The sequence below is a fragment of the Fringilla coelebs genome (assembly GCF_963513975.1).
Source record: "Fringilla coelebs genome assembly, chromosome: Z".
In the NCBI taxonomy this organism is placed as follows: domain Eukaryota; kingdom Metazoa; phylum Chordata; class Aves; order Passeriformes; family Fringillidae; genus Fringilla; species Fringilla coelebs.
Window position 1 is genome coordinate 28,804,950 of NC_140031.1, and position 23,659 is coordinate 28,828,608.

A 23,659-nucleotide genomic window follows, 5' to 3' on the forward strand; every position below is an offset into this window, starting at 1 on the left:
TTAAAGGAAAGTTTAAATAGGTAGGAAGAGAACTAGAGAAATAATTTTCAGAGCTATGTGTTTTACAGTTCTTTAAAATTGCAAGCAGTAGAAAAAATATGATTGGACAGATTTTTGAAAGCAAAAACTTTGTTAAGCTTTTAATTTACTAAGTAAGTAGTTAAAAAAGTTACAGAAGTAATGCTGGCATTTTATATGTTCATCTTCTCCTTGTGTTCAGCTCTTTTTTCACTGGTGTTCTTTTGAAGGTAAGATAGCTAAGTTTTTCACCAGAAAGCTCTGTTGCTAAATATTGACAGCTTTTTTGCAGTTTTCTTTGTGCCCTTCTACCCAGATTATTGGCAAGTGTTTATTGAATTGGTATTCGTTCCTTTGAGAAACTATAAAAAATGGATTAAAAACCACATGCAGGATATGTATTTTTTTATTATTGCATTTGGCTTGCTTGTACACAAAGATTTTAGTTGATATTTTATTCAACACTGATAAAAATGTTGCTAATTTTATAGTGGTTTTGTAGCAATGTGTGACATTTATCATAGGAGATCCATAAAGCCTCTGCTTTTTCATAAAGTGGAGAAAGTGAGAAAGTAGTCACGGGCTGAAGGAATGTGATGAATCAGTTTAATGTACTTAAATGTTTCTCTGTGTTGGAATTTTCTTCTTCTGAAGTGAACAGTTCTTCTTAAATACATCATTAGAACAGGACAGTATACTATAAACTGTTTTTGTTGTCTGAATGTTTAATTCCAATCTTTTCACATTTTCCTGTCCTCATTCATATAATTATTCTGATTGACACCTACATGCCTTTTCATTGATTGTGAAAGATTTAATAGGCACTGTCCATATGATCCAGCATGCTTTACTACATGCATCTACTTTTTAGATCTGATTGTCCCCCATTACTCCCTGGCTATATCGTTTGCCCTTTTTTACCCTTTGGAAAATGAGTGTCACTCTCCATGAAGAGCTTGTGAGGTGCCATCCTGTGCGAGTAGAGTGATTTGTCTGGCACTGCTGCTGGGACTCAATAGGTTCCATCCATAAGTAATTTAGGGCTGTGTGCATGGAGGGGGAGGGGAGAGAGTTTGGAGGCATTAAAGAGACAGTGGGAGAGTGAGACATAATGTTGTTGATATGAATACAAATTGTAAATGTTAGGGCTGTTTATGCTTACATGGAGCAGTCAGCTCTTGACAGAGATGTCAGAGCACTTAATTGTAAGGTTTTCCTTACACAACATTCTTTAGACTTCTACATCCATATTTGCACACAGACTTCTTGTAAGATTGTTTGATCTTTGTTAGTGCATGTGACAGTTTCATTGTTGTTGATCTTCATTCCATGACTATAATATAGCCATTGTTTGCTTTCTTTTAGAACTGCCTGAAACTACCTTACTTGAAGAGAAAGTTCAAGAGTCAGAAGCATGGGCCAAGCCTCTAGTCTACCTGTGGCAGACAAGACCACCCAATTTCAATGCTGAAAAAGAATACAATGCAGCTTGTGCCAAAAAGGAACCTCACTGTGCTGTTTGCACTCTTCTCATGCCATACTATAGGGTAAGCAAGATTCTCACAGCTTCGTCTCTGGATGAAGTGTGAAATAGCTGCCTGGCTACTTAATTTCCAAGAAATTATGAAAAAGATAAACTTAAGCATTTCATTTGTAAGAGAGGTAAACAAACTCACTGGATTAAAAATTAGAACTGATGCTTTGTTCACCTGCATCTATCCTTGGCCGCAGACACTGTATACCTCCTACTACCATTTATGCTGGGCTTGTCTTAGTGTGTGTGTGTCTGTGTGTATTTTCCCTTTTGGTGTGGTGAACCCAGGTAGATTTGTATCTTCTAGCTATTTCCTTATATGTCCATCTCCAAATACTTTTTATCAGGACCTCTTTTATGCTGCCTTTGTTCAGGCCTAAGTGTTTTCACAGTACTTAGGCCTTCTCAGGAAAAATATTCCCTCGGAAACAGTCTAATACAGAGCATTGTTTGACACTGTCTTGTGGAATTACTGTGTCAAATGCCAAATAAAAATGGTGTTGTAGTAATATGTTGCTAATTTGGAAGGTGCTAAACTGGAATTTCCTCAGCCTGGGAAGCAGGAAAAAAGCTTTTATTGCACTGGAGTGAGTTAAATGGCCCAAGAGGTACAATACTACTGAACACCACTGCGATAACACTGATTTGCAGGCTGAGTGCTATTCCAGATGTCACAGTTATTTGGAACAATCAAGATAGGATGACTATGATAAATACTTAGAAGCAGTTAATTTTCTCAGGAAACTGTTACACTTAGTAGGAAAGTTGGGAGGGGTGGAATAGTTTCATCATTGTCACGGGGAAGAGTAAGACTCTCCTTTCTTTTACTTAAATATAGATTTTGTTTATTTTCCAGCCAGACAATCAGGATGAAGAAAGTCCTGCTTTCAGTGAAGCAAACTCAGCAGTAACATTGATGGCAGAAAGTGTGAAGACTAAACCTCTTATTCCAGAGATGTGTTTTATTTATAGTGAAGAAAACACCGAAAACTATCCATCAAATGCCTTTGTTGAAGAAGATGGAACAAGTCTTCTGATTTCATGTGCAAAGTGTTGTGTACGGGTTCATGCAAGTAAATAATCTAATTGTTCTGTTGCCAGAAATGTAATCTTAAATTTTGCTTTATTGATAAATAATAGTTAGCTAGGCTTCTACCATGTCTTTAAAAGTACTTGAAGAACATTTCCATTTGTAATGGTTCAATCACTGGCTAATTTTTTTTGAAAACTGCATTACATTTTCTGTAACTTACACTTGCTCTAAAAATATTGAAGAATTAACTGTCATGTAAACTTTCCATGTTCACGAACTTCTGATTCTTTTTTCTGTTCTAGTGATTTAATTACTCTTTTGCTTCTCTTTTTTAAATCACTGTGCAGTGCTGTTGTATCCTTATTAAGTAGGGTGAAATTCTAGGAGGTAATTATTAAATTAGGGTGAAATTCTCCTGGAGGACTTGTGAATATTGCTATTAAATTTGGGGATGCAGTATTTTCCTTCATTTAGCATTCTTTTTTATTGCAAGAGTAACTTATGAATGCATGGTTTTTTCTGCAGTATCTCCTAAAGGCTGTAGAACTGTAATAGTAGAACTGTATAGTAAAACTGTAGAACTGTAGAAAAGTAAAACTGTAATAGTTAAGTCTAAGAAGTCCACGAGATATTTGGAAATATGGTATATTTGCCCAGAATAAATGTCAGTACATTAAGTCAAAATTTTACTTCAGGGAGAGTTGGTGATATGATACTGCAATGACAAAAATAAGAAATTAATTGTGATTTTGTTTTTTTGGGTGCTTGGAGTTTTTGTTGTTCAGTTTCATTTGCTGGGTGTTTGTTTTGGTTTTCTTATGGGAGTTTTTGTGCGTTCTTTATATTTAGGTTTTGGGAAGATATATTTTATAGACTATGTATGACATTAGCAGTAAGCCTAGATTGTAAAAATCTCCTTCATGACATGACAGACATGTTTTATCAAAGTGTATGTATAATTGAATTGTATTTATGTATAGTTGAATTGTATTACATCATTGATAAAAAGGCAGAATATAATAATAAATCTAGCTCTCTTATTCTAGGTTGCTATGGTGTTCCTTCTCATGAAATCCATAACGAGTGGTCATGTTCTCGATGCAGAAAAGAAGCCTGGACAGCTGTAAGTTGTTTAGCTATCTAACACACTAGAGATTAAGGGAGGAAAAGAAGGTAGCATGTGCATTATTTCATGTGGTATGTAGCCTGTGTATTTTTTCTGATCGTGCTTTCTGGGGAAAAACTATTTGTAAAATACAAGAATATTTCAGTGAGAATGTAATGGCATTTTGATACACAAACTTGGAGTAGTTTCATAGACTCCTAAAAAGGATTGGCTTAACAGGATATAGTTTTGTGAAATACAGTGTTCAAGCAAAACTGAAAATTAAAATGCACGTGAATGAGAGAAAATGTGAGATTTCTTCTAAATAGGTAGAATGCAATTTTTGTCTTTCATTGGTTACTAGAATACACTATTACAGCTTCCTTTTTAGACAGTCGTGAATTTGAGGATCTTCTGAAATACTTTTGTGGCTATTGTTCTAGATTCAGGGGAATACCAAGGGGAAAAGTGTAAGTCTGTTGTTATGAGCTCAGAATTTAATTATCAGTTAAACAAACAGGGTTAGAAAGCCCTGCTACTCTATCAAAAAGTGAAAAATTTATTTTCTCTCAGAGAAATTACAGCTACGATGTGTAAGTAGGAAAGTTCTAAGGAGCACATCCTTATTCATGAAATACCATTTATGAATAAATCACAGATTTTTTGTTAAAGACACTGAAAAATTTAAGATGTTGCCTTGGGACCTGATATTAAGTACAATATAAAAATAACACATCTGAGTGGAAATTAGGAGTGTCTTTCAACTCAAGTACATTTTCTAAAAGTCACTGAAAAAATTGTAAAACAAAATCCAGTCTTAAAATTTCCTAATTATATGTTGTAGAAAGATTCTAAACTTGTTCTGAGGTTTTAAGGTTACAAATAATCTTGAAGTGGTCATTTAGATGGCAGCAGTAAGTGAATGATAAGAACAAAAGTGAAGTGTCTGATGAGTCATTTATACTAACACCTGTGACAAACATTAATTTGAGAAGAAGTATTCACATTTTACTGAATAAGTTTGGGGTTATTCTCATATGATGCATATAAGTTTCTGATAATAAGGAAAATCTGAATTTAAGGGAAAGTATTTTTTTCACCAAATTATTTCAGGAGGTGAGATGAAGTAGTGAAAGATATATCAAGACCATATGGGAGTTAGCTGAATGAAATTTTTATGTGATAAGGTTTTAGAACTGATATCATGTTCACTTTGTGACTGGAGTGGTCACAACTGCAGCTGGCAACAAGAACTACTGCTTAGGTGGAGTCTGCCATATTATGTGTGCGTAGCTGACAACTCATAAGTTATCTCCCTATCTCTGCTGAACTTCATGATTTAGTCTTCAATAAAGTTTAACACTTTGGTAGCATTACATTACAGAAATTCCCCCAGTTTCTGTGCAGTCATCTTAAACTACTTAAAGTAGACTAGTTTAGATTTCCACAAGCACACTCTAGAAACTGTAGAGAAGGCCCAGTGTATTTCTGCACTTTTTAAGTTAGCTAATAAGAAGATAATAGGACTGAAAGAGAGCACCATTTTCATCATGCAAAGACTAGCCCATGCATGTTTATTGGACATTTGGACAGTTGGACAATTTTTTAATGTAATATATTTATGTGTCATATATTTAACTGAACTGCTGTAATTTTTTGTGTGTATTGATTATTATACAGGTGAATTGTTAAAGCTACAAAATCATCTTTCTGTAGCTTTGTTTTGGTAACTTGAATGAAATGAATTTGTACCTCAAGAAAATCCTTCATTCAAATATGCCTGTGGAATAAAGTTTCATCTTAATGCCTTAAGTCATCATTAGGTTGGAAAGTCTTAATGAAATATTGAAGATTGTGTTTACTTACAGACTTGTCCTCTTGTTTGCTGTCTTTTGGTCTTTGTTACTGCATGTCATTCACATGCTACTACATTCACTTTGTTCCTACATGCTATTCCCATGTTCTTTTTCACCTGAAAAATGTAGGAGCAATAGATAGTAGTCGTCTGCTACCCAATAAAAATAGCAGAAATCTAGCTGTTTCAGGGAAGCGAATAATGCTTTGTTAAATACAAACACATGAATGATAAGAAATTCACTTTTTTTATAGTATGGTCTTTCAAAAGTTTTGACATGCCAATATTGCACTAATAGCAATCTCAGAGCTATTAATGAATCCAAGAGTTTGCACAGCTTAGGTGAGGTGATATCAGCCTGGAAAATATGTTGTTGTTTTTTAAAAAAGATACAGAATGGATGATATGAGGAAGTAGATGGCACTCAACCTATCTCAGATAACAAGAAAAATATTGAACAAGTGCTGAATCTATCAATTTCTAAAAACCTAGACAATGACAGAATACTAAGAGGTGTCTGTTGAAGAACAGGACAGTGATTTTTTTTTGCTGTGGCAGGTCATGGGAGTAAGGAATAAGCAAAAGATTTAATGAATCCTGACTTTCAGATGCTTTTGATGGTGTTTTAAATTCTGATATTGGCAGTGGCAGAAGAGAGATAATGAAAATAATATTTGCCAAACATATAGCAATATGGATTTACTCTTAACCTTAACATCTCAGACTACCAACCATCATTCTCATAGAACTCTTGAAACCATTAAGAGAATAAATTTCTGGGCATAATTTTCATGTCATTATGGTGCATTTGTGGAAATCTAAACTGGTCTATTTTATGCAATTTAAGATGATTGCATAGAAACTGGGGGAGTTTCTGTAATGTGATGCTACCAAAGTGTTAAACTTCATTGAAGACTAAATCATATGAAGTTCAGCAGAGATAGGGAGATAACTTACGAGTTGTCAGCTACGCACACGTAATATGGCAGACTCCACCTAAGCAGTAGTTCTTGTTGCCAGCTGCAGTTGTGACCACTCCAGTCACAAAGTGAACATGGCATCAGTTCTGTAGAATCTGAAACATGACACGAGGATGCTTAAGCTTTGTACTGGAAGCAAAGCCTCAAAAAAAATCCATGAAACAATCTGTCTGCTCTTTTCAGCTTTGGTAAGAGTCCAGCTGAAGAACTGTAACAGTAGACATAAGATGTTCAAAATACCATGATGGAAGGTGCAAGAGTTGCAACTGAAATTGCAAGAAACCAAAATTCTTTTAATCATTCCTGATAGATTTCAACCATTCCATAAGGGAAGATTGAAAAGGTATAATTTTCCTAGTATAGTGAGGGGAAGGCAGAAAGGAAGAAAAGTTACATTCTGTAATGTAAAATTATATGTGTATAATTGAGTAACATAAGCAATAGCCGTTCTGGAATTTTTTTCTCTTCTGTCTAATCAGATTGTCTCCAGGAATAACTTGTACCCATTACCCTTCATATTTTCCACATGACTCCTTGTAAGAAAGGGAATCTCTGTCTAGTCTTTTAGGGACAAGATGACGTGTAGAGACTTTAAGCTGCATCAGCAGCAGTTAATACCAGGAATTTTATGAATTTTTATGAATTTTTATTTCTAAAACTAGTGAGTGACTGGGCTAGGATAGATAGAGATTTTATAGAGAAGCTACTTCTTTAAGATTTTTAAAAACATATTATGGAAACATTTTTCAGGAATAGTTGAAGAAGACTTGATTGCGCCTTGAGGCAGAATGATAAAATAGACACTGAATTTTGTTTTTTCTATAGTTCTCTTTTGCTTGTTTGGATAGTGTTATTCATTGCAAACAATGTGGCTGTAATTTTCTTTGGGGACAACTTTATTAGTTTGGTATCCAACTTAAATATGGTAGTATTTTTGCTTGTGTGGAGCTTCAGTCCTGACATCAGCCTGATAATAATTGCTGATATGTATTTCATCCTATTTGTCATTTTAGGATAATGTTTCTGTCCCTTCACAGTTTGGATGATAACCTTACATTATCCTAACAGCTTTCACTTCAAAATAGTACAATACTTTACTCTAATCCTAGAATTATACTTAAGATAATATGGTTCTCTTTTAACCAATCTTCTGTACATTGAAAATGACAAGTGAATTAAATATACTGCTATCCCAAAGTGTGACCTTCCCTTTTAAAAATCAGCAATTCAAGCTAGTCCTACCAGCCTGCAACCTAAAGTTTTATGCTACGTTTGAATTAAATACATATATTTATTTTCTGAATAATTTTTAAAATTTTCATAATCTTTTCATACAATCATAGAGTACCAGGTTGGAAGGGGACCTCAAGAATCATCTGGTCCAGCGCCTCTTGGCAAAATCACAGTCTAGACAAGATGGCCTAACATCCTGTTCAGATGAATTTCAAGTGTCCAACATAGGGAGGTTATTGCAATAGTTTTTGCTGTGAAAATTTTCCTCTTGTGTCTAATCAGATTGCCTCCAGGAATAACTTGTACCCATTACCCCTCATATTTTCCATGTGACTCCTTGTAAGAAAGGGCATCTCCGTCTTCTTTGTAGCCACCCTTTAAATACCGGAACCTGATCAAGTCTCCCCTAAGGCTTTACTCATGTCCGAACAAAAGACTTCCCAGTCCTTTGGTTATCTATATGCCCTTCTCTGGACCTCTCCAGCCTGGCTACACCTTTTTTGACCAAAACTAAACACAAAATGTGTTTTCTATACCTGTTGTTTTACATATATTATGTTAATTGTATTTTAACTTGCTATGTAGTACCATAAGTCTCTCTGGAGAGGGATATAAAATTAAAGAAAATTCCTTATTTGCACAAACCTTTTTTTTTTTTAGGGGAATATAGTGTGAGTGTATTGTACATTCCAACTTATACAGTTGAGACTTCAAGTTTCTACATTAATTAAATGAAAAATCACATCTAAATTTTTTTCGGGATAATCATCGCTAAAACCTGCAGCTGTTGCAGAAGATCTGAAACAGATTTTGCTCTCTGTGGGACTTACATATACACATGCCTTCCAGAATTTACTTCTTTTATCTCAGAAGAGTCCACATTATGGGAAGATTTACTTCTTAGGAAATACTGACTCCTTGAAAGTCCAACTTCCTGGATGTTTGAAATTGTTTTCCCTACACTTCATATAGATTCATAGGAGAAGGAGATTAAGCTGAAGATGACCCATCTGAGAAGTTCCCTTCTGGCTAAGGCATTAAATCCTGAATAGAAGTTTGATTGGAAAACAATGAGAAAGAAAGTTTCGTGTAATGAAGAATATAATGGAAGTTATGAAACATTGGTATAACCTTGTTTCAGAGTTCATTTCTTAGGAAAAAAAATCCTTCTTATTCCTCTGCTTACAAAAATTGTTTTAAATTCTGTTAAATGATATTTTCTTAAAATCACAGCAGTTATATTTAACTTCATGGAAAATTTGGTCTCTGTTAGGCTTACGTATATCAGTATGACTTCGCAAAGCAAGAAAGCATGAGAGCACTGTAGGAATGAGAGTTGTCTTAATAGCTAAATCAAACCTTATTATGTGTGGATACCAAATATGAACATCATTAAAATATGGAAATTACCTATATGAATTTAGATTGACAGAGCCAGATTTTTCCTTGGTGGCTATTCAAATTTATATTATCAGAGGAAATCAATTTTGAGATTCAGAGCATACTGTTTTCTTGCAGTTTCAGCATTTTAAGTAGCTGAAGAAGTATGCTTTACAATACTATGTCAAATTTTTGCCCTCTAGGATATACCTGCATTCATGATACATAATGCATCTTTATATTCTACTAGGCAGTAGATCCTGATAACAGTTATTGACAAAAGAGAAGAGTGATACAGAATGGTCTATGCTAATGGGCAAAAATGGCCATAAATCAGTCCCCCAAAACAATATAAAAAATAAAATTATATTTAATAAGTCATCTGCATGGATCCTGAAAGTGTAACTGAATTCATATAAAGTGCCTTGATTGAGAACAAATGCCTCATTAATCTTAAATGCCTCAGCTGGAGAAAGTTAGTGAAGTCAGGAAGAATAATGACTGGCATTACAGAGAATGCGACATACTGTACAATGAGCAAAGATGTGGTCACCCAATAGGTATAATACATAAACATGGAGTACCAAAGGTTTCAGGACAGGAAAGAAATAGAAAGAAGAGCAAGTCAGGAAACAGGTAAATATACTTCAGTGGCTTGCTTCATGATCAGGTAGATTATGGTCATAAGGCTACTAAGGAGGCTGTGTGATTTTTCACAAGTGATTCTTGCTATGTTCTCCACAGCACTGCAGAAACTGTAACCAGTACCCAATCTGGTTAGCTGGCACTGATTTTGAGAACAGATCCTATGTTGAAATAGCTTAGCAGAATTTCTTTTTCTATAGATGAGCTTTTTCATGTTTTGTGTATTACTTGTTGATAATCAGTCTTTGGGTTTATTTGCATTTTTGGTTAGAGTGGCCCTTTATGTAATTTAAAGGATTTTTAGTTTCTTTTTCCCAAAGGCATCAGAAAAGTGGCATGTAAGAGCTTTTCCACATTCCTGCTCACAAACTGCCCTATTCCACTCTACTGAAAATAATGATTTTGAATGTTCTTTTTGTAGTAATGCCCTTCTCGTTGATATGGTGTCATCATTTCCATTATAAACTGTTGTTTTCAGGGTCTGCTATCTGCCAAAATTAACTCAATACGTGTGAGTTGGTGATACAGTGTCTTAATTTTCAGACTGATTTTTCTACCAAGCTTTAAATGCATTTGAATATTGTTAATAAAAGAAACTATTGGACAGGAAAATCTGGCTATAATAGAAAATTAAACCCCTGAATATTTCTGTGGTTTTTTGTTTTCAGAAAAATAAGACCTGATTCTTGTTTTTTTAAAATATGTATTTTTTATTTTTTTAAAATTGGATTTTTGCAAGCCTTCTCTGCAAAAAAGTTGACTTATTGGGAGAATTTTAAATGCTGTGATAACCAGGTATGGACTCAGATGTGGGGAGCGTTATATTTCCTTCTGATTTTGATATTATACTAGTAGCAGGATATTTATTGCTTGTAAAACTCAACCTTTGAAACAACATATTTTAACAGGTTTGTAAATATGGGGGTTCTCTGGGCTGTCACAGAAGCCAAACCGAAGACTATTAAACTCAGAAAATGTGTTTTTAACGTAAATGCCATAAGGCTCAAACCCAAAGCTCATTTTGACCTTTCATTCACTTCACTGGAGTTTGCCAAATCAACCTTTGCCACTGATACACATGTCAAAAGACTTGAAGCTTTGGTTGCCTCCAGCTATGTGGGTATTCTCATATTACAAGGAAGAGATTCTCTGCAGGATGAATTATGATTTCAGTCAGATGTAGTTTGAATCTGGACCTGCTTGGAGATGGAATTGGACCAGAGAACCTCCCTCAAATTAATTGAACCTTAATTTGTCCTCAAAGACCATATCTGATCTCTAGAGATAGTGCTGTAAAGTCATTGAGAGGAAAAACATGCTATAAAAGCCAGTAGCAGGATATCTTGACCTGGCCAGCTTGTATTATGCTGCTTTCTTAAAGGTACATTTTTTCTTCTGAAGGTAATCAGGTTAAAATCTAATATTTGTTCCTACAATAATGGGAATAAGCCTACATATTTTTTGTCATATATAAATATATGATAGATACACTATCATTCCTGTTTTGTTTGCTAAGCACTTAGTCTTAGTGTTCACAGAATCATAGAAAGGTTGGAAGGGACCTTATAGATAATTTAGTCCAACACCCTGCCATGGACATGGTCTTTCACTAGACCAGGTTGCTTGGGGCCATATCCAATCTTGAATATTTCCAGGAAGGTCTGGAATTTCCAGGAATATCTACAACTTCTCTGAGCAACCTATTCCAGTGTCCCACCACCCTCATGATGAAGAATTTCTTTCTTATATAACCTAGACCTACCCTCTTTAAGTTTGAAGCCTTGTGTTAACATCCTTCTTGTAGCCCCTTTTAGGTAATGGAAGGTGCTATAAGGTCTCCCTGAAGCTTTCTCTTCTCCAGGCTCAACAGCTCCAACTCTCTCAGCCTGTCTCCACAGGACAGGTCCTCCAGCTTCCTGATCTTTTTCTTGGCCTTCTGTGGACCCATTTCAGCAAGTTGTTTGTTGTGGTCCCAGAACTGGGTGCAGAGCTCCAGGTGGGGGTCTCTTTGAGGGCCAGAATCACCTTGATTCATCTGCTGACCACACTGTTTGTGATGCAAGCCAAGATGTTCCTGGCTTTCTAGGTTGTGAGCCAGCTCAGACTGAGCTTCCTGTCAATGTCAACCAGCAGCCCCAAATCTTTCTCACCAGGTCTGGCCTTGATCATTTCTCCACCCCGCCTGTATTTGTTCTTTTTGGAATTGCCCCAGGTGTTTCCCTCTGTGTAGAAGTGATTTTTGCAGTCTCTTTGTATTTTGCAGGAAGAATGATCAGTTTTGTATTTTCAATGGCTTATTCATTAACGTTTTGGGAAAGGTAATCTCATTCCTTTTGACTCCTCTTCAAAGGAGAAAGTGTAATCTTTCTTGTTCAATTGTATGGGAACAGTTGCTCTTACTGTAAGGATTTTCTAGATCTGAGTGACTAATAACCACTATGACAGAAATTACTTCTGTGAACTTACAGTCTCCATTTTATACTTTATGGATGTACTTCATATACATATACTTCATATAGGCACATTCTAGGGAGAATACATAGTACCTACCCCTGTCAAGTTGTGAGAATTTTTTTACTCCAGTTACCTGAATGAGTATTTTGATTCTCATTTCAGTCTCAGCCTCAGTTCTCATTCCTTCTCTATGAAATTGTCTCCATATTCCCATTTTCCATCTCAATCCCCGTTTCCTGTAATTTTGAAGGCTTCTTATCCTAGCCAGCTCTCTCCTGCTCTTTGTGGTATTAGAGGTCACTGTTAATAATGGTATGGACAGTGTAGTGAAACACTACTTGCTCTTTATACTGTTGCTTTACATTGGTATTATATGGGAGCTGCAAAAATGCAAGGAAGGTTTTGGCTATCCCTGAGTCAAGGGCAGGGTAGACTGAATATTTGCAGGATTAGGTTACTAAAATGTAGAAATTAAGTAGCTGATGATTTGTAAACTTTAAATTCCCAAAGGTGTCTTAAACAGGCTTGGATGCAACTGCATGAGTAAATGTTCATCCATGAAAAGAAGCGTGGCCACCTTCTGTTCTCAAGAATGTATTTTAAGCTTGCAGCCAAAGATCTTTCTACATGTTAAATAGATATTAGCCTGTGGTTGGTATCTCTTTCACGGAATTACTCAGCTTCCATAATCAGTGTGAACTTTAATAATTTAAAATACAAATGAAGGTTGTGACTTATACTGGTAGCAGAGCAACTCTGTTAAGAATGGTGCTCCTCGTCAGGAAACTGAATCTGAATCTTTTACTAGATGAACATCAATTTTTCTGCAGTTAATTAATTTTTGCAAATATTTTGTCACTAAATAAAAGAAGTTTGTCTCTGAAGGTAATAGTTCAAAGTGAATACAGTAGTGGACTTTGAATTGAAATTCAGTAATTTCAAAAGCTATTTTCCAAGTGAAAATTATTCCCTTGGTGTAGAAAGATTAGCATATTCATTAGTGGACCATTGCTGAAAACAACATTTTCAAAAGAAACACCAACCCATTTCTCTTTACAGAAGGATAAATATAGACACAATCATGAATAAACTGGGAAAAGGAGGTAGCTAAAATGTAGCAATGCTGTATCCAAATGCACATCTGTGTTAATACTACTAGTAGTGTGACCTTGGACGTTACAATGCAAGGGAGAAAAGAGATGGAAGACTAAGGATATCTATTTTCAGTTCAAAGGTTTCTATCTATAAAGCTAACCAGAATGGCTTGAAGAAAACAAAATGTGTATAACAGCCAAAGCCCTACAATTTTTATCCATTTGACTTAGCTGTAGCAGAGTTGAACATTAGATGCCTGTTTTGATTAGTTGTTTTTAGAGGAGACTAGTAAATTGGCATTATTGTGACTCATCTTTGGAGCAGTTGACTCTTGAAACTGTTTTGACCTCTTATTAGAAATGTTTCAGGGGGTAAAAACCAAACCCAAAACCTTTCCTAACCACTTTTCTTAGGTTTTTAGATGCTAGTCGCAGTCGATTGACTTGAGCTGATGAAAAATTGGTGGAAATACATTATTTACTGAATAGGTAGTGTCCTACTCCGTGCTTAAGACATTATCAAGGGGTAGTGACTTTAAATTGTTGGAGGGTTTAGATTAGATGTAAGGAAGAAGTTCTTTATCTTGAGGCTTGCCAGAAAAGTGGTGGATGCCTTGTCCCTGGAAGTGTGCAAAGCCAGGTTGGATGGGGCTCTGAACAACGTGGCCTAGGAATGTGTCCCTGCCCATTGCAGGGGAGTTGGGCTAGATGATCTTAAATGTTCTTTCCAATGCAATGCTTCAAATCACTAGCCAAAATGTTTTGAAATTAATTGAAAATATTACTTCAAGTAAAATCACTGCTAAATAGAGCTGTGACAATAAAGTTACCACAATAGCTTATTAAGTGAATGATAATAATATATTAGTAAAGCTGTATTTTATTTTTGTTTTTTGGATCACAGATTGGGAAAATTAAATGTATATGATATGGAATGGATATTTCAGTTTGTGCTTAATGCTAAGCATTTGGGTTTTCCTTAATATCTAGGTAATGTTTCTGCATATGAAGATTTAAAACTGCAGGTTATGTAGAGCAGTAAGATGTGCCAGAAGAATTAAACTAAAGTCTTTTATTATCTCATTCACAGCAGGAAATTAATAAGTGATGAAGAATATGTGTCTTGAGCAGGCATTCCTAATACTTTCTCAGTCTCCTACTATGTGGAAATAAGAAATTGTTTTAGCCAAAGGCACTATCTTTCTATTTCCTTAGTAAAAAGTAACCTTCTTTGGATTTCTTTTTCATGAACTTAGGCAGATTCTTTCTCAACTAGTGTAAAATTTTAGCATCCACATCTGGCAAACAGACACGTACTGTGTGAAGAATCTTCCTGGTTTTTTGTTTGTTTTTTTTGTTTTGAATCTGCTACTAGTTTCCTTCAGTAACGACTACTTGGTTACTGAAGTACCTAGTCAAGCCCTTTTCCAAATCTCATTTTTCCGATTGCATCTGTTAAACATTACACAGTCTTTTTACTGGCTTGACCAGCCTGCATGGTTATCTCTTTTGCAGAAGCTGTTGCAGGAGATGTTCGCTGAAGACAAACTTTTGGCTTATTTTTAGTGAGGCCTGTGAAGTAAGGGCAATCAGAAATGAACAAGAACTTAATAAATTTCTGAGATAACTTGGAAAAAAGAGATAATTAGAAAAAATGGTAAAATAGTGAAGCTGGAGTACAGACAAAGGATTGTGGAGCAGTGATGTCAGCTGCTGCTGTGGAAAAGATCCTGGAGATTATTGTCCATGTACTACACAAGTCATGGGTGTGTAAGCACATCTCCCCAGATGTGGGATAAAAATGAAATATATTTTGCCTGACATCACTGAAGATCTCTTCTCATTGCACTTCAGAAGGGAGAATGCGGCCACACGTTAGGTGTCACGTGAAGTCAGTTAGGTGGAAAAAGTGTGGTTGTTTAACTAAGTGTCAATAGATGGAAAATGTCAAAAAAAGAAAGGGACAATATGGGGCTTTTGATGTTTATCATGCATAAAGTAAAAAGGAAAAGGCTTAAGCAGGGAATCTTCTTGCTAGTTTAAATGAAAAGCTCTCTAATGGCATGGATGCCAAAGAGCTGGAAGAGATTATTAGGTTGCTTATGGAAACTATATTTTAAGAGGAAATTTTTGAAAATGTGTCAGGTACAATTCATTAAGAGAAATATATATTTTATTTTACCCTGTCTTCCACTGACATACGCTTGAATTTCTTTTTCATTTAACTGGATAAATGTAATTATTTGGAGATGCTATTGTAATTTACAAGGCTTTAGCAAAGAAGATATAGCAGTTTAACAAGAAAGGGTATTGTGTGGTGCATGATCATAGTTTTCAATAAAAATAACTGTTAGATGACTTTCCTCTGCTATGGCTTGGCAGAATTCTACTGCCTTGCTGTATCAGACAGCTTCCTGTCTCCTATGGAGAAAACTATTGCTGATGAAGTAGGTGTGGGAATATGGATATGTGAAAACTGCTTTTTGTAAGCATTACTGCGAATATGACTGAATTTTGGCAGACACAAAAAAAATACTCAAAGATAAGCAAACGTATTAATTTTAAAATATAAATGAATGTAAACAGGCTTGGGTTTTGTGTAATATTTATCCATGCGAAAAAAATTAATATGCAGCTTTGCCTGAGTAGCGACATACCTTCCAAAAAAGGTGATCCATCTTTTGGATGTATGTACCAAAGGAAGCATGGTTAATTCACACTGACTTGAAGTTTTTCCACCAATTTCTTGAAGTGATTGAAGCAGAGAAGTGAGATTAGGGTTGCTGGTTGCAAAAATGTTTCCTGTAAGCAAGGGGAAACATTTAGTCCAGAAACAGTGAATATGATATGTATTGTTATGAAAAAAAACCCCCATAATTTCCACAAAAAAGCTGAAAGATGAAAGGAATTTTACTGTATAAAACTTGTGAATTATATGGAGATATCTTACTTTTTGCAGGTACTGGAAGAGAGAAAGCCTTCTTGTAATTCTAGAATGTTATGGAGATTTTTTAAGGAGATGAGCAATTTAAAATGGTCTAAGATTTAATTTAGATATGTATAAAATAATATGCTTATGAAATTATTATTTAATGCAAATACGAATGACAAAATTACTTGTTTAAAGGATTTGCAAAGTAATAATGAATAAGAGATTGGATACCTTCTAAGGTGATGCTTTATAATGAAATCATTCTCTTCCTGATTTTTACATAATAGGCTGACAGCAGGTAGACAGGAATGCACAGATATGCTCTTCCTCTTTGAGAACACAGAACCACAGAATCATAGGAGAGTTTGTTTTGGAAGGGACCTTTAAAGGTTATTTAGTCCAAATTCTCTGCCATGAGCAGGGCATTCTCAATTAGACCAGTTTGCTCAGAGCCCTGTGTGACCTGACCTTGAATATTTCCAGGGGCAGGGCATCCACTGCCTCTCTGGGCAGTCTGGTCCAGTGTTTCACTGTCCTTATTGTCAGAAAATTTCCTTATGTCTCATCTATATTTAAAACCATTTCTCCTTCTAAAATGTTTTTCCGTGTCTTTTTCATAAGTCCCCTTTGAGTATTGAAAGGCCACAATGAGGTCTCCCCAAAGCCTTCTCTACTTTTCTCCAGGCTGAACAGCTCTCTCAAACTGTTTTCATAGGAGAGGTGCTTTTGGAGCGCTGGAGTACCTCAGAAGGTCTGTGTCCTTCATGGGTAGTAGTTACTAGTTGACATGTTATTTCACTGCTACCCATGGCATGTATACATTTATTAGGAATATTAGTCTTTGTAAATGTCAGGTTCTCTGAGTTTTCATTAATTGTAGTATATTGAGTCAAGTTAAGCTAACAGCCATGTTGCGTGTAGGAAAATGTATTGCAATGCAGACATTATTAAAAAAAAAATGTTTTTATGGGCTTTAAACCTGTGTTCCTACCCACACAGTTTTGTTATGAACACTTGTGAAATTGACTAGTTCTTAGGGATCGAATTGTTTGTAGCTTATGTCCAGCAGACCGTGAACAAGTACGCACCAATACTTTCTGCTCACCAAAGATACATATAGGTGTTTCTGTAGAGGACATAATGTTTGGTTCCTATAGGTCCTGCATAAGGGTAATCCTTTTATAGCTCCTAATGAGGGTATTTAGAGCCTTCTCTTTTGCTTGGGCTGCTCTCCTCCATTTAATATTCCCTCTTTTTTTTTTTTCCCCTATTTTTAATCTAATGTCAAAGCTCTGTAGTTGGTAGGTAAAGATATGACTTCTCTCTCTTCCTGTGCTATTTTAGCTTAATTTGTTTGTAAGATTTATTTGTAAAATTTCTTTAGAGCTTGGATTCTCAGTCTACTTACATTAGTAAGTTCCACAGCAGATGACCTGATGAAAGTTTTCCATAAAAGTGAAAAATATCCGTTAGAAGCAGAAAAATGTCATTATTTTTAGGTAACAAATTTTTAAGTAAAGTGACCTAAGAATGTCAAAGCTCTTAAAATAGGGGCAGATGCACTCTTTGTTTTGCAAAACAGAGTTGAGTATTTTTGTGGCCAATGTTAAAAAGGTGTTCAGATTAACAAGAATTTATGAGGAAACCCCTGAATTTTCACATTTGAAAGCAGAGAATGAAGGTTTTTCCCTGCAAATATTTCTGATGAGTTAGGTAGACTTATGCTCTTTTCCCTAGTCTGCAGATGTTACTCTATATATAAATTGTAAAAGTTCATGCTCTGCAGAACTGCTGTCTTGGCTTAAGACAGTTTAAAGAACTGGACACTCTAAAAGGAGTTACCTCCTCTTAGTTTCAACCAATTCCTTTCCACCCATAAGGAATAAATGCGAGTAAACGTAAGTGAAAAGATAACAGTTTACTAAAAAGCAATACAGCAACAAGCAAAAAAAAAATGGACTCAGTAAATAATCATTAGATGCAAAATCACTAAATCTCATTACGCCCTGGGAAACAAAAAGAGACCCAAAGTGGTGGAAATAGCATTTACAAGATGGTGCCCTCCAGGATGCCTGTGTGGCTTGAAAGACACAGGGAGAATGTAATGAGCTCTCTACTACCCCATGATCAGTCATCTGGGAGACAAAAGGAAAGAAAGATGCTGGACAGAGAGATCCTTTCTGGCAAAGCAGGAGCTATTGGAGTTGCTCTAGTGGCAGATAAGTAACCGTGCACGTAGCGTCAACACCACCCCCTGCTACCTCCTCCTGATGCCTGCTGGGCTCTGCTGGAGTTGGTACTGATGTCCACCACGCTGCACAAGTGCTCAGAGAGGAAGAAGAACTGGTCTGTCCGATGTGGGGTTAGCTGGTCCCCGGAAGGGGTGCAGGGGATCACTCTGAAACAGTTTTTTTTGCAATATGCTGTTTTTCTGAGTGGCTACTATTGCAAGCCCAGAGAAAAAAACAACTTTACTGAAAGCAGTATAGTTTTAAACCTTTAGGTTCCCTGATTTAAATAGCCAATGTTTACTTTTAGAAAGGAAAACATGATCTGGAACATATTAGGTCCCATCCTGAGGTTGTTGTGGATAGAATAATGAACTTCAATTCTCTTCTTTAAAACTCTACAATAATATTCAGAAGTTAAAAGGGTGCTCCTTAAGAGGATGTTCTTTTCTTCATGATTTTGGTTGGTAAAGCAAAAATTTTGTGCTTGAATAGTAAAGAGGATCCAATTGTCACAAGAAAGCATTTTTCTGTGGTTAGGAAAGAGGTTTTTCATACGGAATGTAATATATCATTCAAATAAATTTCTTGCAGACATTTGTAGTCTTCATCATTTTTAAGACAGGATCAGACTGGAGTATAACAGAAAGTTTTTTGGGGTTTTGCTTTGTTTGTGTTTTTGTTTGATTTGCTTGTTTGTCCTGCAAGGGCAACTTAAATGTAGGGATTCAAAAAACATGGTATCATATAGGTATACTGTCACAGAATATCTTGACTCTATTTTGTACATTTGTTCTTTTAGCAAAACAGGTGGGAAGAAGAATAGCTATGTTCAAAACACTTTTTCATCAGCTCCTTTCCAGGGATAAGAGATAAAAAAGAGAAATAAAGGGAAAGAATGGATTCAGAAATGAAGGAGACTGAAGAGTAGGAGTGAGGGGTTGGAAAGACAGAAAGAGTGTATCTGTTCAAAAGCTCAGTTTTAAGTAGAGGTAGGAAAAGCTGTGTTTTTTAGCGTGCTATCTGGGGACTTTGCTGAGTGCCCTGAAAGAGATGGAGTTGTACTGAAGATCAAAGCAGTAGAGGTATACTGCAGGAAAAAGAAAAAGAAAAAAAATAATTTAAGCTAGATCAATAGCTTGTGGGTCAGTTTCTCAGTAACTTCTGTTAAACTCATTATGTGCCATAGTACTTTGTTTTGCCTTTGTAAAATGTGTGGCAGTTTCCAGCCTTTCTACAGCAATACTGATTAAAAGTGTTGGGTTTTTTGTTTTGTTTTGTTTTTTTTCTTTTCTTTCTTTTTTTTTTTTTTGGTTTTTTGATGTTGGTTTTGTTTGGGTTTTTTAATTACATTTCAAAGTAATTCTGTCACTTCATCTGTAAGTAATACTCATATACCTTTTTTCTTTTAGTTGTATGAGTTGTTTCTCCTTTTTTTACTGTATCCTTTTCTTCCTCTGTAAGGAAATGCTATGTTTGTAAGTGGCAGTTTGTAACCCAGTAATTAATTGCTTTAGCAGTGTGCTTTATCCTCAAGATCAGATGAATAGAACTGATTTGTAAACCATCATTAAAACTCACTTTTTCTACTCTGCTTTTGTTTTTAGGAATGTTGTCTCTGCAATTTGAGAGGTGGTGCATTAAAGCAGACTACTGACAAAAAGTAAGTAATATGTTCTTCAGGACTGTATGTGCTTATTTTAAAATTTATTTCCAGTCCATTCCCACGTGCAAAGCATTTGCAACCCGAATTATTTGAGTGTCCCTTTAAGCTGAATCTTATTTCTATTGAAATGTGGCACTGGCATTTTGTTAAATACCTAGATAATAAAATGTACATTTGTTTTAGTATTTGCAAACACTTGCTTGTTCTAAATTTTAATCTGCTGGCCTTTTTGCAAAGAAAATAAATGAGAGAGCTCATTTAACATTGTTTGCATGTCTTATCAAACAGCAAAGTGTATTTTCTTCTTTGTTCCTAAAAATTGCAATACAATACTTCTGAAGTTCTAAACCCAGTATTTTCATTTAATTAATTTTAATCATGTTGAAATAATTTTCAATTCTGAATTCTGTTTTTTTTCAGATGCACTTTGGTCACACACTGTCAAAAATACTTTTGTTGCTGATGTCATGCTATTACTGTATCTGACTGATAGAAACTATAGCAAGTAACCCTGTCAGCTAAAGTGGAAAATTTTGCAGCTTAATGTTTTTTCAAGCCCAATAATAGAATAGTCTTCATGCATTTTGAATAATTTCATAATTAATTAACTCACCTAAGTAGCTTAGCAATATCATGAAGACCTCTTTCTTTTGTGCTTTGGAATGCAGTGGTAAGACATGATCTAGGTATGACATTCTTTTTCACTTACCAGGAAAGGAAGTAGAAAGAATTTATTTATCAGTGGTTTTCAATTGATTTCATTATTCTTGTCCAGTTAGGAGAAAGTTTTTTGTTTAACTCAGGCCATGTCTTACTCTTGTCCAGTTAGAAGAAAGGTTTTGTTTAACTCAGGCCTTCAGAAAATATTATTATTGTAGCTATTTTGATGGATATTTTTGCCAGTACATTAAAATTCTCAGCTTATTTTTAGTTCTGCTTTAAATTCCCTGTAATTTGTTACTTGGTTTATTTGCTAAATACAAAGAGAATGACAAAAATATTATCTCAGTAGAATTTATTATGCCCTTCTGATATTTGCAGCTGGTAACTTCCATGTTGCATCTTTAAAAATATGTATATCTTTGTATATAAATATAAATTTTTTTGAAATGTCTCATAAAATATATTATGAGGAAAATGCACAGAGGTTTGCATAAAATCACTTTTCTTGTGTAATTATATATAAGGTTTTTGGATTTACATTCTATTACTCTGTAGGTTAGTTTTACAGATTTATGAAATGGAATTTCTGTAAAACCAGTTAACTCTTGTTTTTTGTGTTTCTGTAACACATTATAGTTACACATTGTGGAGTTTTTGATCTGTCTTTCAGCATTAGTTATCATTTCAAAATTTTGAGTTTTCAGAAAAGTATGTTACAATTCAACCTTTTTTCTCCAACAGCTGTAAAATCTAACATGTGCATTCTCCTTTGCTCCTTCTTTGCTCTCTACATACTAATTAGACATACAGGAAGAGCATGTCATACTTTTAAAAGCTAATGGATCAGACTGGTATGTGTGCATGCAGTAAGCAGTTTGCTGTATAGGAAGGCCGAGATTCTTTCTTTTCAGAACTCAGGAATTGTTTTGTTAGGTTGAGAGATGTCAGAGGGTAAATGTTTAGTTGAAGGTTGATTGAAGAGGCATTTTATTTGTTGCATTTCTGTCTCATAAAGCTTAGATTGTAAGACTATGTGGTTTAGCAGGTGGACAGGTCACAATGAGAAGAAAACAGCTATTATAAAAAATATTGTTAAAAGTCTCAACTTCATGTAAGTTAAAACATGAAGAAACTGTCACCATAATAAAAGGATGGATCTGCAAGCTTTATCTGTTTCTGTTTGAGCTGAACTGTATAACTTCCTAGTTGATATGTCATCTTTATGTACAGGTCTTATTTCACACTTTGACCAATACAACTTTATAATCACAGGGCAGGAGTTTGTTTGGTCCCTGTGTGTCATATTATACTTTGGCAGATGCTTTTGTCAAAGATGATGTTGAAATACTGCTGCTCTATTGCAGGAAAGACAATTTTTTTTTGTTTTTTGTATCATCCTCCATCTCCTTCAGTGTCAATCCACATTCCTGTTAATCTGCTAAGATGATTGTGTAATGTGTGTTTCTTCAAAATGTACAAGAAGTGGAGTGAGACAAGCATTCAGAGCTTACAGAAGTAGACCAAATAGGGTAATGAAAACAGACATATAGTAAATGACAGGGAATAAGGCAAATGAGTAAAAAAATTGAAATGTTTTCCTTTATTCAGATTTACTTCTTGTCTATTCCAAAAAGATTTTAGAAGTAGCCTCAGAAGGCTGCTCTTTGATAATAAAAGTGTTGTTAGCTTCTCTTGTGCTTCATAAAATGCACAGTTTTAATATTAATTTCAGGCTTTTTAAAGTTTTTTTTAGCTTTTCTTATTTTGAGATTTATGTATTGTGAGGATTTGGAGTGCTTTCTGGTGCATATAGGAAGCTTGTAGTATCATCTGACAAGCCTCCTGATCTTCCATTGAAGTCTTGAATTTAATACTGGTCCTTGGCACTTGCAGGTGCTTTTGCTACCAAAGGAGATCCAGTTCATGTTGGGCATTGCACTGGTGGCTTGATCACTTTGTTGCTTGGATGCCATTGTGTCTATAGACAGAAGGCTTTGATAACATTTGCGTTTCATTTTGTGTTTTGATAGATGCATAATTGATTGTAATCATGTTTGTTGTGTAAGAATAGTTTCTCAGGTCTGAGTAATGTTAATAAGGACTAATAAATGCTGTAGATGATAAATTACACATGAACCAAATAATGTGGTGTTTACATATGTACTTGAATAGCACGCCTGCAAAAAATTTTTACTTAAATAAAAAGTAAAACATGCTTAAAATTGGTTGCAATAAAACCTCAGTCCCAGAAACTCAGAAAGCTTATTGACACAAAGTGCTAGCATTGCAAGGTTTGTTAAAATGTGTTAATGAAGCTTAGCAAAGCATAATGAGGAAGCAACCACAGATGGGTGTGTTTAAGAAAACCAAACCAAAAGCAAAAACCAAATACACAGCAAGCAGCAACTTCAGCACTTGTATTTCTATGAGTTTTTTTGGTGGTATTTTTGACTTGCCACTTTTCACAGGTGGGCACATGTAATATGTGCAATTGCCATCCCAGAAGTCAGATTTGGTAATGTCACAGAACGTACTCCGATAGACACTAGCAGAATACCCTTGCAAAGATTAAAATTGGTGAGTAGTATATTAATATATCCTCCATATATGCATTGCTATTAAAGTGTTCCAGTATTTGAATGTATTAAAAGTCTGAATTGTGATGGTTATTGCCAGGTAAAGAGCAGTAAGTTATGTTTATAAGGTAAGAAATAAACAACAAGGGTTTTAGTGAGATGCGCTTTTGAGACATAGTGACAGTTTATTAACAGTGGTAACAGTCTTTGGTATTCTATTAAATGTAGTTCAAACCTGTTCTTCCCCAGGAGAAGAGTAACAA

At 35.1% G+C, this 23,659-nt stretch overlaps 1 protein-coding gene across 3 annotated transcripts in view; it reads left to right on the forward strand.

The window, feature by feature from the left end:
• Positions 1-23,659, forward strand: part of KDM4C (lysine demethylase 4C) — a 245,333-nt gene that overhangs the window by 144,198 nt on the left and 77,476 nt on the right. Inside the window, exons 13-17 of one of the 3 annotated variants that reach the window (XM_084225527.1) lie at positions 1,384-1,565; positions 2,409-2,625; positions 3,632-3,708; positions 20,099-20,154; positions 23,289-23,397. In XM_084225527.1, coding sequence (XP_084081653.1) covers positions 1,384-1,565; positions 2,409-2,625; positions 3,632-3,708; positions 20,099-20,154; positions 23,289-23,397 — 641 coding nt within the window. Of the gene's footprint in view, positions 1-1,383; positions 1,566-2,408; positions 2,626-3,631; positions 3,709-20,098; positions 20,155-20,577; positions 20,697-23,288; positions 23,398-23,659 lie in introns of those variants that run through there. The other 2 variants (XM_084225528.1, XM_084225529.1) reach the window with 2 other exon arrangements.